The following is an 18,052-nucleotide window of genomic DNA, read 5'->3' as shown; positions in this document are numbered from 1 at the left end:
CTGGTGTGTGTGTGTGTGTGTGCCCACACACATATTCATGTATGGATTTAGGTACATGGGTATCATCGCACATGTGTGAAGATCAGAGGACAGCCTCAGGTACTGGTCCTTGACTTCCATCTTTTTTGAGATAGGCCCTTATTGCTGCTGCAAACACCAGGCAAACTGACCAGCAAGGTTCCAGACACTCTCCTGTGCCAGTTCCCCATCTTTCTAGAGGAGCGTTAAGAATATGTAGTTTCTCATTGTTCATGTTTGCTTTTTTTTTTTAATTTTATTTTTTTCTTATCAGTTATATTTTATTAACTCTGTATCCCAGCTGCATCCCGCTCCCTCATTCCCTCCCAATCCCACCTTCCCTCCCTCATCTCCACTGTGCCACTTTCCAAGTCCACTGATGGGGGGACCTCCTCCCCATTCATCTGATCCTGTTTTATCAGGTATCTTCAGGACTGGCTGCAAAGTCCTCCTCTGTGGCCTAGCAGGACTGCTCCTCCCTTGGGGGGTGGGGAGGTCAAAGAGCCAGCTATTGAGTTCCTGCTGGAAATATTCCTCGTTCCCCGCACTATGGGAAACCAATTGGTTACTGAGCTACCACGGGCCACATCCGAGCAGAGGTTCTAGGTTATATACATGGTCCTTGGTGGAGTGTCAGTCTCAGAAAAGACCCTGTGCCCAGATATATTTGGTCCTTGTGGAGCTCCTATCCTTTCCACATCATACTAACTGCCCTTCTTTCATATGATTCCCTGTACTCTGCCGAAGGTTTGGTCATGAGTCTTTGTATCTGCTTTGAAAACACTGCTAGTTAGAGTCTTTCAGATGCCTTTAGTAGACTCCTGTCATACGTTCAATGCACATCCCATCTGTCTTTCTAAACATGTTTGCTTTTATGTGTGTTCTGAGAACTCAGACTCAGGTGTTCATTCTTTTCTGATGATTCAGACTCAGGTGCCCATTCTTGCATAGTCTCTTCATCTCAAACTTTTCTTTTTTTTAATTAAAATGACCACTTCAGTCTTTAGTGCCGTCCAGTCTACAAAGGACTGGTGAGACAATCGCCAGCTTTACTGTGGTCCCGGTCCATTCGTTTATACCACAGAAACCACTCCAGGGCTTTGGGTCAGCAGAAGATTTATTTGCTCACTCAGTTGCTTACTCACTCACTTGCTTGCTTGCTTCCTTGCTTGCTGGCTGACTGGTTGGCTGCCTCACTTGCTCAATTGTTCATTTGCTCGCTTACCTCCATAAGGCCTCATCAGGTAGTCTAGGATGGCTTTGAACTTGCTATCTTCTTTCCTCAGCTTCCAGACAGAGTTCCTTTCCTATCAAAAGAATAAAATCATGTGCCATGTATTATCCAAGAGTCTGGCCTCTGTTTCTGTCTCCTTCCACCTTCTCTCTCTGGAGTCTTGTCCACCTCCCCTATTCCTCCCCCTACCCCTGTCACTATTTCGCACTGTGAGGAAGTGTGGGACTTTGCTTCCAGCTTCACCTTTCATAGGGCTGCAGTCGTTCTGTCTAGCTATGGACCAGGCTGGCTAGCCCCACTAAAATGCCACAGTGACTCCTGAGCCATCTATGTGAGATGACAACCCAAAGGCAGAATTCTAATTAAAAAATCACAGTTTTTAATTAGAATTAATTAGAAACTGCACCTGCAGTTTCCTCCTTTACAATACAAAATGTGTGTTGCACTTAATCCCATAAAATCCATTCTTTCCGGCATTTTTGTTTTTAAGACAAGGTCTCGCTATATAGCTCATATTGCCCTAGAACTCAAAGCCCAGCCTGACCTTGAACTTGTGGTCGATCCTCCTATGTTGGTCTTACAAATGCCAGCCTCACAGGTATGTATCCCGTGCCAGATTCCTGAAAAGGAACAGGTTTCTCCGTGCAGTCAGACTCACTTTGTAGACCAAGCCGGCCTCGAACTCACAGAGATCTGCCTGTATCTGCCTCCTGAGTGCTGGGATTAAAGGAGTGCACCACTACTCCCAGCTTAGAAGAGTCCCTCTGAGTGTCTTTTTATTATTATTTTATTTTTATATTAATTATAGTTTATTTACTTTGTGTCCCAGCTGTAGCCCCCTCCTTCATTCCCTCCCAATCCCACCCTCCCTCCCTCATCTCCTCCTTGCCTCTCTCTAAGTCCACTTATAGGAGAGGTCCTCCTCCCCTTCCATCTGACCCTAGTTGATCAGGTCTCACCAGGACTGGCTGCAATGTCCTCCTCTGTGGCCTAGCTAGGCTGCTCCTCCCACGGGGTGCTGGGGAGGTCAAGGAGCTAGCCATAGAGTTCATGTCAGAGACAGTCCCTGCTCCCCTTACTAGAGAACCCACTTGGATACTGAGCTGCCATGGGTTACATCCAAGCTGGGGTTCTAGGTTATAACCATGCATTGTCCCTGGTTGGAGAATCAGTCTCAGACAAGCCCCTGTGCCCAGATATATTTGGTCCTTGTGGCACTCCTATCCTCTCCAGGTCATACTAACTCTCTCTTCTTTCATATGATTCTCTGCACTCTGCCCAAAGTTTGATTATGAGTCTCAGCATCTTCTTTGATACACTGATATGCTCTAAGTGTCTTTTACAGCCCCAAGTTCTTCACCACTCATGTGCCACTACGGAATTTAAGCAATCTCATTCCGAATTTCTCTGAGCTTTGTTCTTTCCCTTTTCTATAGTTCAGTATAGTACAAAATACTTGTTCACAGATGGAAGGGTTAAGTCTCAAGGAAGTTAAGTCATTTGTTGGAGCAGTATTTCTTTAAGGGGTAAAAAAGAACACACCTGTAGTTTTCAAATATCTAACATCATTTTGTGGTATTAGAAAAATATACCAGGTTATATGAAAACTGACAATCTTAATTTCAAAATGGAAATGCATTTGCAAAATCTAATGTTAGCCTTAAAAATTAAAAGCAGACACTTGCATGTACACATACATGTATATGCGTGTAAGTAGGTTCAGTACGGTCATTCTTTCACTGTCACGTGTTTTAAGAATTCTTGAGATGACGCAGCACGTGATTCCTGTCTTCTGTTGAAGCAGGAAGTCCTTACAAAAGGAAGTAATCTGGATCTGGTACATGGTCTGGCTCCAGAAGTAAGACTTGGGATGGTGAAATCTATGGTGTGATTCATTGAGGACCAGTCTGGGTGTCTCCTTCCTCCTGTTCTTCCTTCATGTGGCCTGGAAGAGGAGAGTATGAGTTGTGTGTGTGCATCTAGAAACATTTTTAAAGGAAGAGCCTGGATGTAAAACATGGGGGAAGAAAGGAATAGATAATAACTTCAAGCAGAGAGCGTCCCAGAGGGAAACAGAGACTGGTCATCTCTGCAAACACATATACAAGTAACATTGTACAGACTGAGCAGGCTGTACTTAAGAACATATATGTATATACATGTTTAATCGGGCTTGAAAAGCAAGAGATTGGAGCTAATTAGGAAATCTGTTTGGGTGCCTAAATCAGCATACATTGCTCACTGTTCCGAACCCGGACACCCTGTTTAAGCCTCAAATTTACTCTGAAAACTTCCTAATTTAATTTTTTAATACAAAAAAAAAAAATGCGCTAAAAATATTTTAAATGAATACCCAAGGTAATTCAGAGGTATCCATTTTCTTAGTATTTTAATGTATTTACATAGTTAAACCAATAGTGAGACGTTTGCTATAGAGACACGAGTCGTGCATAGACAGGACCTAGTGTGGGGGAAGATATCACTAGATATAGCATACATGGTTTTGTCTCTTACAATTACACCCTGGAGGTCTTTCCACATCACAGCTTTGAAACCACCCTGCCTATAGCTATGTGGTTGTCCGTCATTTGGCTCTCTGCACGGCCTCACCTGTTGCACCGGTGTTGGAGAGCAGGGGTCAGCATTGGTAAGGGGCAAAGGTCGAACGCTAATGGTTAGGAAATATCGCCCTTCTAGTTGCTCCTCCAGGAAGAGTGTACTTTATCACAAATGTCACTGTCATGTAGAGGCGGCCGTCCTTCATGGTCATCCAACAGGATATTGTTAAACATTTGGAGTTTGTCGTTATAATAGAGGGATGGCTACTTCAGTATTGCGTTCATTTTTATTTTCACATAAAGCAATGTCAAAGTTGTGACAAAGATCCAACTTAGGGGAAGTCTCATGTGTTTGTTCTTTACCCTGCCAAATAAATACAGCAAGGAGAATCCCCCCCCCCCCCGCAACACACACATACACAACAGGGAATGTGTGGAAGTAATTTTATTATCAGGATTCGATTTTAAGTTTTGTTTTCTAGTTAAAGTCAGGCAGCTTGATACAAAAAGAAAAAAAGCATGTTCTTGTAAATCTCACTGGAATGTATTTTTCTTCAGTGCTCTCACATTTTTGTTCATCAAAAGTGAAGTTCCTACTAGGCCTTGCAGCTTGGACACCGCACCCCTGATGACAGAGCCTGTGAGTATTGTTTGGAACGATTTGATCTGAAACTTAAGGTCAGGATGTGTCTTAGTTAGGGTTTCTGTTGCTTCGAAGTGACACCATGACCACAGCAACATACAGGAGAACATTTCACTGGGGCTGGCAGAACTCTAGTCCGTTATCATCATGGCAGCGCGCAGGCAGGCATGGTGCTTGAGAAGTAGCTGAGAGTTCTACATCCAGATGGGCAGGGAGCAAAAACAGCAACACTGGACCTGGCTTAAGCTTCTGAAGCCTCAGAGCCCGTAGACAAGGCCACACCCATCCCAACAAAGCCACACCTAATAGTGCCCCTCCCTATGGGCCTACAGGGGCCATTTTCAGTCAAACCACCACAGGAGGGAGGACTAAATATAACTGACCCACATGTGAGAAAATGGTACTTTCCATCCCCCATGGCCACAAGCATCGTTATCAAAAGGGAGTCAAGTTTCCATGATGATGCTCCTTCCCAGTCATGAACCTGAGGTTTTTGACAATAGAGCCCTACATGCTGTACCCATGTAGCTTTTCATTGAGGATACACTGGCGCTTTGCCAGCCCTGCAGCTGATGAGAGTAGCTTGGGAAAAAGAGGGAGGAAGCTGAGGAGTAGACAGAAGGGAGCTAATGATGGTCAATGAGATCGTGTGCCAGTAGGAAATGGACTTGGTTGTTATCGTTCCCTTTCTGGCTTTATCTTTAACACGTTTTACTTAATGACAATGACCAAAAAATACAAAAGGAGGCACAGTTTTGACCATGAAGAGTATAAATTGGTCTGGAATAGCCAATCAGTTTTAAACAGGGACAACCTTAAAGAGACATAACATTACCCCACTGTCCAGAGTCCCATTTGCAAAGCTTGCAGGAGGACGAGTCCACATTGCCAGGAGCTCAGTGCCAGCCCTTCAGTCTCAGCCATCCTCTCTGTCTGCTAGGGGTCCTGGCCGATTGCCCTCTCTGAGCCCATACCCACACCCTACAGGCTTTTCCTCTCTGGCAGCTCCACCACTAGGCCATTATTCTTCCCCAGCCCTTGCTTCTTCCCCCCCCACCAAAACCTCTGTCAACTGAGACAGCTGCTAGCTCCATTAAATTGACCTAAAAAGCAAGGGAGGAGAAGGATGTTGCTTTCTGAGCATCCTTGAGCACTTGTCTGTCAAGAAAAGATAATCTGGCCCTGTGCCTTCTGTTCCTCACCTGATGCAGGGATCCAGATGGCTGCCAGCTAACTGCCCTTTGAATAAAACAACTAAGAAACAAACACACAAAACAAACACAACTTGAGAAGAGACACAGGGTAGGCCCACTAGCTCTTCTAGGCAAGGTGCAAACAACCAAGATTAAAGATAAATGAGCAATAGAACGGATGAGGATGCCGGTGCAAGCCTGAGCACCCACAGAGAAAAACCTGACTCAGCAGGGACAGTGAATTCAAATCGCGCTTCTTATGTACACCAAGGACAAGGTCAGCTGGAGGGAACAGAAGATTACAGTCAATGATAGAAATGGTAAATCTTCAGGTTCGCTCACAGATTTTCCTCAACTTAAAGAATGAGCCTAACCTTGACACATGGCTGGAAGCATTTTAGCTTGGTAAAATGGAAAACTAAAATAGTGTTAATAGGGGGAAAAGAGACATTAAAATGCTTATTGGTTTTATGTATTCTGCTGAAGAAAGGTAGTTTTTCTTGAGTCTAGGTTCTTCAGAGTTTATTAAATTTATCAAACAGTTACAGGCTAAACTGTGGAAAGTGTAAGCTGAAAACTGGAGAGGCGGAGTCAGAGCTTCTGGCTTCCCAGAGCTTGAAAGGAGACTTGTTTGTGGGTTCAGGCGTGTTTGAGAGGGAAGGAAGCCCTGGAAGGCTCTGTGTGGCAATTGTCAGCTGCAGGTGCTTGTATGCAGGTCTTTCTGATGACTTCCGCAGGTGATCAACACAGCCGAAGACCCCTGTGCGGACCCCTCATGGGTGGATAGACTTTCTACCAAGTACCACCGCATTGTGTAAGGCGAGGCTCCTTCTCTCTCTACTGTTGTGTTTCACGGTTTCTAAAACAGAGGGGCCAGAGAGACGTGGTCCCTCGAATCCCAGGAAGAGAATGACCACGGAAACACTTACTTTCACCTCCTGGAGGACAGGGTTGGTCCTTACGCCCTGCTGAGTTTTAGGTATAGATGATGCTTTGAGGAATACTATATCTGACCAGTTAGCCGGTGACAAAAGTATTTTTTAGAACCTTAGCCCCAAAAGTAAAGAGGCGGCATAATCATGCTGTGAGTATTCACAATCTAATTAAATAGTGAACCCTATTTCCTCTGGTCAGCCCAGGACTGCCGCCCTTCTTTCATGTGTTTTTATGACCCCGGGTATCTGTTGTCAAATAGACTATTTTGTGCCCATGTAAGTCCTACCCTCATGTCTCCATCATAACCAACATGTCTCACTTTAGGAGATGAGGTTTTAGTGGCTTGGGTTTTTTTTTCATTTGTTTTTAATTTGTTTTGTTTGTTCGTTTGTTTTCTGACAAGCCAAATTATTTAAAACATGCTAAAGGTGCAGTTTTCCTTTCACAGCCATGGCCGTTTGAACTTTGTGATGGTGATAACTTCTTTGGACCCAGGACATTGAAGTGGTTGCTCATTTGGTTTTGTGCAGGCTAGCAAGCACTCTGGCACTGCGCTGCACAATCCCAACCTAAAGGCAGTAGACAAGTTATCTTCACAATGGGAAGGAAGCCGTGGAATAAATGCTTGATTCGATGAAGTGAATAAAGGAATGAACAAAACTGAATCAAGCTGTGAAAGACAGCATTGCTACTTATGCATTCAGAATGAACTAGTTTCCTGAAATTATTAATTAATAATTAATAATTATTAATGTTTTCATATATTTTCCCCACAAAGCATGTCTGTCAATAGCAGAATATTTGTGAAATGAAAGATTTTTAGAGTTGGGGGTGTAGCTCAAAGAATGCATCTAAAAGCACTTGCCTAGGTCCCAGCGTAAGAGAAATTCTAATTATCTTTGTGTAGTTATGTGTTTGGCCATGCTGCAGCCATGGACTCTCGCCTTCATTCAAGTCAGGGGTCTGTGGTGTAATGGGAATGAATTGCCAATACTGTGTAAAGAGAGTTCTGGGTCCTGGGTCCTTTAAACGGCCTTAGGTAACATTGACAAGGAATTTGTTTATAGGCTTAGGGGAGTTAATTTGTTTTGTGGTTTTGGTTGGGGGTGGGGAGGTTGTTGTGCCACCATACTCTGAAGACAGGGGTCCTGTCTAAAACTGCTTTCCTCTTCTCAGTGAACTTTTTCTATGAAGAGAGAGGGACTGTCTTAAAATGCATGTCTTCCCTCTCACTCCTAAATCCCTGGAAATTCCCATCCTCTCCCTCATCCCCGATTCCCCATTGTATGCATGCAGGACCCAAGACTAAGGAGATAGCAGTGTTTGGAATAGACTTTTTTTTTTTTTTGGTCTCATAAAGGAATTTTTTTTGATCTAAAATATTCAGGTTCTTAGGCTCAAATGACAGTTCTTGACAAAGTCACAGTCACATTTGTCTCTGTAACCATTATAAACAAAATCGCATGTGCCCATCATCTGCCACGTTCCACAATGGTCCTTGGCGCATCCTTCTGAGAAGTTGAAAAGCATTATGTCCATCACAAATACATCATACTTCACTTTATCTGTACGCCATAGCAATGCTCAGCTCTTGTAGAGTGACCATTTGTAGGAGTAATTCCTTACTTGCTCTGTGTGGCATGTCCTTCTACCATGACAGAGTAGACAGCTGAGGCTATGCTTCTATCTTCATGACTCTGCCAATCACAGAGACCAAGTCAGAGGGGTGGCTTCCGCTAAACTGCTTAAAATTTGCAAAGAAAGAAAGAAAAAAAAAAGCCTTATTTGTGGTTTTATTTGTGTGTTGAGAAAGTTTCCTCTGGCCAAGATTCACAGTGATTTCTTTTTGTTTCTTAAGGGGCTGCAGCCTTGCAGTGATATCCGGAATACTCTATGGATCTACATTTGTGCCAATCATTTACATCAAGGACCACGGCAAAATAAATGACAGCATCTATGCGGGTGCTAGTCAATATGGTGAGTGAAGAGGTTTTCTCCCGATTCTCTATTAATAGAAACAGAGTTGTGGCCAAGTCAGTACTGCTCCATGCTCCTTTTTCATTTGTAAGTGGTGAACTAGAAGGCAGCAGGAATAAAGGTAGCAGTGGACACTGGAATGTTTTCATGGAACCTGTAACATACAAATGGAACCAGCTATATAGTCAGGATTTATTTCCACTGCTGGGACCTCTGCATGGGGCTCCCAGCATTCCACTAAGATTCAGAGATTATGAAGAGTCATAAATGTCCAACATGACCTCTGGGAAGACATGTATTCTGTGCTTTTCAAAATCTAAAGTAGAGCACGCAATATTCTTAAACCAAGTAAATGTTAACCTATAAGCCTGTTTGGTCAAAGGATATTATTTTTCAAGCATGAAGTAGCCCATCTGAAAGGGTCAACCTAATGCCTCCAGTTTTAAAATCAGTATGTCAGTAGCAAAATCAGCTACATTCTGGGCAATAACCCTGAGCAAGCGGAAAGGGAGCTGAGAGAGGGTCCACTGCAGGGGGTCTTGTAACTCCGTGGAGGCATCACGTGCTTAAGGAAGCAAGAAGAATAAAATGAAGTTATGGGTCACATGATGTGGAAGATTAATGCCATTTGTTAATTAGATAAGAGAGGAACTTGAAACACAAAACTTGTCAGAAGCAGATGAGACAGGAAAGTCATCATCTCAAGGCCAGTTTAGTCTTCACAGGGTCAACTTGATTTGTTGTTGAGGTTTGACCTTGACCAGTGATCTTGAGCCTGTTGGCCCCTTTCATTCTCTCTGTACTTAATCCCATGTGCAATGCTAGAACCATCTGCTGACCTCCTTTATTTGGAGGTTTTATGTAAATTCTTTTTTAGATTTGTTTGGTTTTTTTTCTTTTAAAATATAATAGCTAAAGTAAAATTTAATCAAAAGAAGGAGAAAAAAAAAACAAGACAGAAGAAATAAACAAAGGCAAAAGTGAGTTTGGCATCTTTGTAGAACACTTGTATACTTGCTTGAAATAAGCCATTAGTTTGGCTCTCAGAATTCTTGTGACAACAGAGGAAATCATGCAGTCCCAGAAGTCAGTGAACAAAACAATTGACCATTCAGGAAGAAAGCCCCTCCTTGTCCTGGGACCTAAAGGAACAATGTCCTCAACTGTCTCTTCTATCAATAGACAATGAGTTTTTAGGTATTGTTCTCACAGCTGTGGCTGTATGATGCACTGATGGGCATTCGTTTTTCCAGTTTCTTAAAAAAATCACCCTCAGCAGGCATTACTCTGTTTAGTTTAACAGACATGTTATCACAGATACTAACTTGTTAGCACTTGTTGCAACTGATAAGTTGTTATCTCCATTTCTACACTTGAAGAAAAAAAAAACTAAATCAGAGATATCGCACGTCCCAAGTCACAGAAGAACGACTTGCTTTCATGGTCTGTGCTTTTAAAGCACTGACATGTTACGACATCTAGAATATGATTTCAGGTCTAGACAGAGAGCTAGACAGGCAGTTCAAGTTTTACCCACGAACACACCACCCCTCCTGTCAAAACTGTGGACAGGAGAAGCGCCGACTCTGAGGCAGACTTCCTAGCTCAGCGCCTGCAGTGCGCCCAGCTATGTGGCACAGTGCCTTCTGCCGGGCTGTCCATAATATTAGGCTTTCCCCGGACCAGCCGCCAGAATGTGTCATTACCTAGCCCTGCCCTGCAGCCAGTGTGTTGTAAACCACTAGACAAAGCTGTCTTTGGAATAACTTCCAAAGCTCTATGGCCTCGCATGCATCTGACATCTGCAGCAGAATTGCTGATCTCTGGGTGGATCAACAGACCATGTAGTTTGGCCGCATGCAGGTGCCCATTTTCATCCACACACCCCCTGCAGTCTACAGCAAGATTTGCTACAGCTGCTGCAGCTGATAGAACAGGGCTGGTGCCTGCCTATTCCTGGTTAAAAGCAGTGACAGCATAGGTGATACTCACTGCTTCTTACTGAGATTTCCAGCGTGGCTATGAAAACTAGCCTAATGGATTTCACTGTAGTTAGCTTGTTTTCTATTTCTAGATTTTAAACCTGTTTATTATTAAACTTGTGTACAAACAGCACACAGATGAGGATAATTAAATATAACTAATGCTCCTGTACAGATAAGTTTCTGTGAGTTTGTTTTATGTTCAGAAATTAGTCTGTGGAGGTGACTAAAATGGTATTTGCATTTCGACGTCTGTGTTTGCAGATTTAGACTACGTTTTCGCACACTCCAGTGGCATCTTTCTAACAAGCACGGTCTACTTTGTGGCCTATTCTGTAGCCATGAAGAATAGGCCGAAGCTGTATCCACAGGCAGTCTTACCAGGTAAAGTCTTACCAGGTAACTACACAAAATCTTAGTACTCCGTGATAGTGTCAGCTTCCACTAATGAACTTGAATAATCATTAGAGAATGGGGAGGTGGAGAAACAGAAATACGAGGGAGGGAGAGAGAGAGAGAGAGAGAGAGAGTTCTCTTAAATGCTCTGGCTCAGTTCACCGTAAAATATTAAGTATTGAAAAGAGCCAAGAAACATAATATAAAATATTGAACATTAATAAAGAACTTAGAACTGTCAAAAATGAATTTTGATATATTTTGTTATAAAATATAAAATATAAAATTTTGTTATAAAAGCTCTTCTATTAGGGTCATCAGTGTTTACTATATTTTTCTACCATTTTAAGATTTATATTACTAGTCAGTGTCCCGTACTTCTATTTACAATTTTAAAAAGTATCGACAGATAAGAGTCTGCAGCCACTTAGAAATAACAGTTCATCTAAAAAGTTAAAAAAGGGAAAAAAAGTGCCTAGAAAGTGAAGTGTGTTTTAGGTCATAACTCTTTAGTCTTTGACTGTTAAAATAATCACCGAAGAGTTAGCATAATTCAATATGGAGCCTATGTCCACAAGTATATATTTTTACATAAAATACAGCTTATGCGAGCTGATTATTTTGAACATCCGGTTGATGGACAACAGCAGAGTATTTACTGAAAACCTGGCTAAAGCGTCATGCATTACTTAGCTGGGGTTTTCACTTGAAGGCTGGGATTCTGTCTTCCCGCAGCTCTAGGACCATTCCCAAGGTCACACTCCTCAGGTTATGGCAGATCCAGCACTTGCTAGCCCATCCCCTTCGCCCCGCCTCTACCTCAGCCGCTCCTTAATAGCAATAAATGGGGTATGCCACCACCATCCTCACAGCGGCCTAGAGCAGAAGAATCAGCCGGTTTCAAGCGACCACAAAGCATAGCTCAAAACTCCAGAGGAGCAGACGTTGCCTGTAACAATGCTTTCATGTGTGCGCTCTCACGGTCTGCGATGGGGACTGTTCAGCAGAGAACCCTGCGCCTCCCCTATACCCCCCTTCTGTTCCAGGCTTCCTGTCAGGGGTGCTGTGGGCCATCGCCACCTGCTGCTGGTTCATAGCCAACCACTCACTGAGCGCCGTGGTCAGCTTCCCAATCATCACTGCTGTAAGTGGCCGGTTCCCTGGGTGGTTCTTACAGTAAAGATAGACAAGCTGCCACTGTCCTGGACTGCTGAGGAGCAAACATTTATTACCCCCCTTTTTTTCTTAACAGGTTCGCAAACGCCTAATCTGTCATGTCCCTTCAGTTTTTCCTAGTTTCTCCTACTGTCATCTCATTATAATTTTCTATTCACGATTCTTTCAGCCTCGTATGAATATCATGTGAGGCGGAAAGTCCTTCAGCTCCTCTTGGCACCATGTGTGTCCTTGGGTTCAGGAAGTTTTCAGCAACTAACACCAACTTACACTAACCGTTGGGAGCTGCTGTCTGCTTGAATGGGTTTGGGGTGCTTAATTACATGACACAAAGGTAACAGCCAAAACCAAAGTGCTTATGTTAAGATAGCATAAGTAGTGCTACAGTCTTTCCCATTTTGAAGATGAGGAAGCTGAGGCACCAGCAAGAGCACTTCCTGAACCACAGAACTGGTGGAAACACAAAACTTGAGACCGATAGTGCATCACCATCATCATCATCATCATCATCATCATCATCTTAGACAGCCCCATCATCATCATCATCATCATCATCATCATCATCATCATCATCATCATCTTAGACAGCCCCAGCCCACGGTAGTACACAAACACAGGCATTTGCTTTGAAGGTTGTATCGTCATCACTTTCACTCACGTGTGCCTGCGTGCCGATCCCCCTGGAGCTGAGTTACAGTTGGGATCCATGCAGCTTAGCTGGTGAGAATGAGTAAGGACATAGCAACAAGAGCTCTAAACTGTTGAGCCTTCATGGTTCTCCTGACTCCAACACCATCATCACAGACATTCTTTTTCTAAGTCATTTTAGTAGCACACATGTGTACATAAAAAATTAAACATCGGCTAGTCTAAAACATTTCATAAAGGCTTGATAGGAGCTGTGGATTTCAAATTGTATTTTATTTCCAAGACAGTGTCTTTGTAACCCAGGCTGGCCTCAAATTTGAAATCCTCCTCCTAAAGCCTCCGAAATGCTAGAAGTTACAATCAGGTGTCACCAAGCCTGGCTCACAGGGTTCTTCGGATTGTTCTGTATTCATTAAATAACCTCCAAACAAAACTACATTCGAATAATAGAAGTTATTTTTCTCATTTAAAGAGCCTGCATGTTGGCATGAAAAGGAAATGTCTACCTCTGCAAGTCTCATTTTCTTTTAATTACACCCAAAGTCTTTATAAAAAGGAAGAAGGAGAGGAGAAGAAAAACATTTTCCTATTCAAGGACTCCCTCACTCTTTGTTCCCTTTCCTCCCTGGCAATTAATTCTAAAACTAAATCAATTCATTCAGAAAGCTTGGGTTCTTTTTTATCAGTAGTAGCTTTATTTTATAGAGCACCCACATGCACAAGCCTCATGCTAAGCACTTCAGGTTTGGCTTTCTAAGACAGTACCAAACCCAGCTTCACTCTCAAAGTCTGCCTTAGACGGAACGTGTATTACCCAACAAAAGGGAAATACACAGTTCAAGTGTCCCAAGCGGTTGCAGCTGCTGTGAACTCTTTCTCCTTGGCTGCCAGGACTGTACATTACGTCAGCACAGTATCACTTCCTAAAACCACATATATCTTCACAGCAATGCTCAGAACATGACTAAAGGAATAGTTAGAAAGTCATGAGGAAGGAAGCTTCAGAGCACAGTGGCACCCTGTGGTCCTCCCTCACATCTTCTCTGAAGAGAAACGTGTTTTCACGTGAAGAGGATAAGGATTCCAGGGCAACTGCTATAACCTTGGTATTGGTATGTCGCTCCCTCTGCTGTTTCCTCCCGCACCGTCAAGGTGTGCGCTTCTCATTTGATCTGGAATCCGGGGATCAGCACTTTACATCACTGATGTAAGGTGGTTCTTTTGACCTATTTCTCTTGCCCCTTTGATGCTGACTTCACAGATGGTGATAAACCATCTACAAGAGGAGAGCAAAGCATTTTTATTGCTTCCTTTACATGCTGGAAGCACTGGAATCAGACTTTGTTGGGCCAGGTCTGCAGACAGTGGGAGTAGTGCCGGGAGAGAGAACATTGTAGAATTGTTTATTGCAGCTCTTCCAGCATTCCTGTGGGGCTTGAAGTGGAGTCATTAAAATTCTGGTCTCGTATGTATGTCTTCTTCACCAGCATCTCAGCTGAGCCAACTCCCCTGTTTTCCTTGCTGGTGAAAAACATTAATTACCAGATCTGAACAGCTTCACATTTTCAAATTGTAGAAATGTGCCTTTTCTCTGTCTTGTTCTTCTAATTTCCTGTTTTATGTTTTTTTGTTTGTTTTTTTTTTTTTTTTTTTTTTTTTTTTCATTCTGGTCTTTGCCTCCAGGAACTCCCGTTGCTTGCTTACATGGTTTTATTTTTTTATGTGGCTAACTTTAGCCTTCCTTTGTGTTTACTGCCAGAGAAAGTTGATTAGTCTGCACAGGGACCTAGGACTGTCTGTGTCTATCAGGAAAACATGCCCTTGCTTCATCAAGGAGAGTAGGTCATACGACTAATGCTGAGAAAATTTAAGGTGTATTCATATACTTTATCAGTCCCTTTGTATGTGCCTAAGGAGTACATCAAGAAAAAAACTATTTGCTTATTAAAAATGGAGAAGGTTGGTTCTTTTCTTTTCTATCTTTTGTTTGTTTTGTTGGTTTTTGTTGTTGTTGTTGATTTTTTTATTTAGGTTTAAACCCAGGATTTCCCACACAGGAAAACGCTGTACCACCGACTTATAGTGCCACCCCCCCCCTTTTCAAATTTTTACTTTACTTTTTAAGACAGTGTTGCTAAGCTAGCCAGGCTGGCTTTGGATTAAGTCTTTAGCTCCCAGCAGCTTCAAATTTCAATCCTCCTCCCTCAACTTCCCAAGCATCTACAGGTCCATACCGCTAGGCCTGACTGGAACAGTTTATCATAAATGTGTCACATTAAAAAAAAAACATTCAGTCCCATAGAATATTACAGCATCATCAAAATAACAGCAATCTCAACTATGGAGACAAAAACAGCAAAAAATAAATGTCTTACTAATGACCCTACCTTGATTTTGTTGTCAACGTGTAGCTGAGGTATAGGAGTGTTTTTTTCCCCTAGAAATATTTTACATTGCCTGTAGCTTTCTGTGTTTTTCTAGGGTACAGCTATATAAAAAAGTCTAATAAAATTAAAAGTTTTTTTTGTTTTTTGTTTATATAAGGGTCCTGGATTTATTGCTGCACTGTGGGGTATCGTTGTTTTCAAGGAAATACAGGTAAAGATGAGGCAATGGTTGTCCCCAAATATCACTCTCCCCCAGGAGACTGGGTACTTTGGGTAGAGTGGTAAATTCAAAGGGGAGACGGCCCCCCAGGAGAATGTCATTCTGCTGCTGTGAGGTAGGATGGGGCTTAGCGAAATGCTCTCCTAGTTGATTATACAGCACTTACAACCAAAGCCTCGGACTTTAAATGTAACTGCATCAACTTACATCTCCCTTTCTAATTCACCACGTCTATCTGGAAAATATATCCCTTCTCTAAACAAAGTTACCGCGTGCCTGTTCTGAACTAGTACTCTATAGCTAGGTTAAGGGTGAAGGCTTCTGAAACCTCAAGATGTTAGAAGTCCTGGAAACAGCCATGCTTCCAAATAACAACAGCCTTTGTACTTACAATTCTTCCCCCTGGGAATCTCCAAGTGCTCCTACTTTCTTGGGCAGCAACACCTCAGGGTTGGGAGCCCAGCTCTACTCTCCAAACTGTGAAGAGTTCAGGAAGAAATAATGCTCAGACAAGATGGTGGTTGCTTATTAAAAAGCCCTCAGCTGTAATATGCCTTTACTATGTCTCTCAGGGGAGGCATAGAGGGTAATTGCATATCTTTAGTCAATGGATGTATTAGTAAGACTATTGCAGGAAAATCACTGAATGCTAGGAGAGGACAGAAAAGAAGAAAGAACTAGAAAGAGAGACAGAGTCAGGCTGGTACGCTAGTAGCCAGAGCAGGTGATCGAGTAAAGCTCCATGGCGGTCTTTGTAAAATACACATTTTATAAATTTAAATTCGATTCAAGTTTTATTGAGTGCGACCATTCTTGTTTTTATTATTCAGGGCGTCCGAAACTACTTACTGGTGACGCTTGCATTCTGCATCATCTTGTCGGGGGCCTTGTGCACGGCTTTTTCCGAAATTTAACGATTCACAGCAGGAACAGCAGATGGCAGCAGCAGCTAGGAGAACAAGAGAGCGTCTCCCCCACCGAGGACGCTGCTGAGCTGTCTGGATACAAGGGATCTCCGGGAATGAATGGATAAGTGACTGTTCGCTCCACAAACAGGAGAATGAAGAGAGCCGGTGTTTCAGTCCAGCTGAGGCATGAAAACTCTTTCCAGTGAGCTGCTCACGAACGCAGGCCTTCGCCTCGGGGTTCAAAGACGTTCCTGTCTGAGGGTGCTGGCCTCATCAGTGTCTGCTTAGTGTTAGAATCCAGTTCCCACCCCAGTTTATAACTTATTAGTGAAGAGGAGCAGAAATACTTTGTTAGTGGAGGCAAGGAACACAGACTTGCCTTGCGGAATTCAAACTCAAAGATATCGGGCTCCTTTTCTAGAGAAAGTAAATGTCATGTTTGCTAACTGAATGTTGAAAGGACCAGTTCACTATCCATCTTTAACTAAAAGTTATTTTTACCTTAATATATTGCTCAGCTCTTACATTGCCTGCCCTTCTTAGCTCAAAATATTTTGATCATTACTCCAGATAAGACCCATCCTCAGAGAGCAAGTCACCACTACTCAGAATATGTGTGAGTGCGATATAATGTACACACAGGTACACTCATGTGTGTAATGCTCAGATTTGGAAAGCATCCTAGAGTTGCAAAAACTAAGGTTTTGGTTTATCAGGTACAATTTAAAGAAAGCATACTTGTTTGACTGCACGGCTATTTTTTGTTCTTAAAACACAGTTACTTAAAAATCACTTTAATTGGAAGTGGTTTTTGTTTTTTGTTTTTTGTTTTTTTATCCTGTTTTAACTGATTTCTAGGGGACAAAAGAACATAGCAAATGCATTGGTTTGGTTCTTTAAATAAATGACCTGCAAGCACACCGCTCATTACCTTCCTCTCTGCACCCTTGCTACAATAACTGTGCTGGCTGTGCCGCTTGCCCATCCCCCTGGGAAGGTTGGCACTTTGCTGTGCTAGGAGAATAGGGTGGCATCCTGCCCTGCCTGGGCTTACACCTCATGGTGTTCTGTAGGAGTTCTGTGACTCTGCAGCTGAGCCCTCGGCATGGCACACTCCCGTGTGTGGAGAGTCGACGATAGCATGCGCCTTGACTCCTGTGCAGGGTCGATATCTGTCGATATGTTCACAAAGATCTCCTTTCCTGAAAGGAAATGTTTGCCATTACATGTAAATCAAGGGGAAACAACGTTTACAGATTAAAAAAGAACTTGAGAATTTATAAAAACTGTGGTCCTTATCACCCTCATCCCAATTATACTCTGTCTCACCAAATCAGAAATGTCCCTGGAGTCCCTGTCTAATCATTGAGTTGCTGACACAATAATAATGACGATAATTACTATTGATAACAATAATGTTTTTATCCAGTTCAGCTTTTACCTGAAATGTTACAAGATTATGTTGAGATGACAACTTCTGAATAAATTTATGTAACAAAAAGCTGGTTTTTGGATATATTTTAGAATCGTATTATTCCACCACCAAATAATGAGTACAATATTAATAAAAGTATTGGGCCAGGGCGGGAGTGGGAGAGGGAGGCGACAAGCTCTTACAAGATGGTTACCAAATTATTTACTCTTCGTGGTTATGCTGTGGGGAAGATCTGCATCCTAGCACTCTGGTGTTTGCCAGGTTCTGTCTTTTGGACCAGGGACATGTGACTTTTAGGAAAGGGGACGCACTCCCTTTGGGATGGGCTTGAAGCTGAAGGA

The 18,052-nt window shown here is 42.7% G+C and overlaps 1 protein-coding gene and 1 long non-coding RNA gene across 6 annotated transcripts in view; one reads left to right on the top strand and one right to left on the bottom strand.

The window, feature by feature from the left end:
* Positions 1-17,777, top strand: part of Tmem144 (transmembrane protein 144) — a 30,145-nt gene extending 12,368 nt beyond the window's left edge. For all 5 annotated transcript variants that reach the window (XM_060378468.1, XM_021659542.2, XM_060378469.1 and 2 more), the window contains exons 6-12: positions 4,369-4,450; positions 6,384-6,460; positions 8,441-8,559; positions 10,806-10,925; positions 11,984-12,081; positions 15,306-15,359; positions 16,199-17,777. In XM_060378468.1, the coding sequence (XP_060234451.1) occupies positions 4,369-4,450; positions 6,384-6,460; positions 8,441-8,559; positions 10,806-10,925; positions 11,984-12,081; positions 15,306-15,359; positions 16,199-16,282 (634 nt within the window). In that variant the 3' untranslated portion in view covers positions 16,283-17,777. The remainder of the gene's footprint in view (positions 1-4,368; positions 4,451-6,383; positions 6,461-8,440; positions 8,560-10,805; positions 10,926-11,983; positions 12,082-15,305; positions 15,360-16,198) is intronic.
* LOC132652485 (uncharacterized) lies at positions 252-15,845 on the bottom strand. The gene is made up of 3 exons (XR_009590125.1): positions 15,760-15,845; positions 2,950-3,197; positions 252-1,325 (listed from the first exon to the last, which is right to left on the bottom strand). It is a non-coding gene; the product is annotated as an uncharacterized LOC132652485 (long non-coding RNA).
* Positions 17,778-18,052: the final 275 nt, after the last annotated feature.

Source organism: Meriones unguiculatus, chromosome 2 (genome assembly GCF_030254825.1).
Source record: "Meriones unguiculatus strain TT.TT164.6M chromosome 2, Bangor_MerUng_6.1, whole genome shotgun sequence".
Classification (NCBI taxonomy): Eukaryota; Metazoa; Chordata; class Mammalia; order Rodentia; family Muridae; genus Meriones; species Meriones unguiculatus.
The sequence above is the reverse complement of the archived record's forward strand: the minus strand, read 5'-3'. Positions and strand labels throughout refer to the sequence as shown.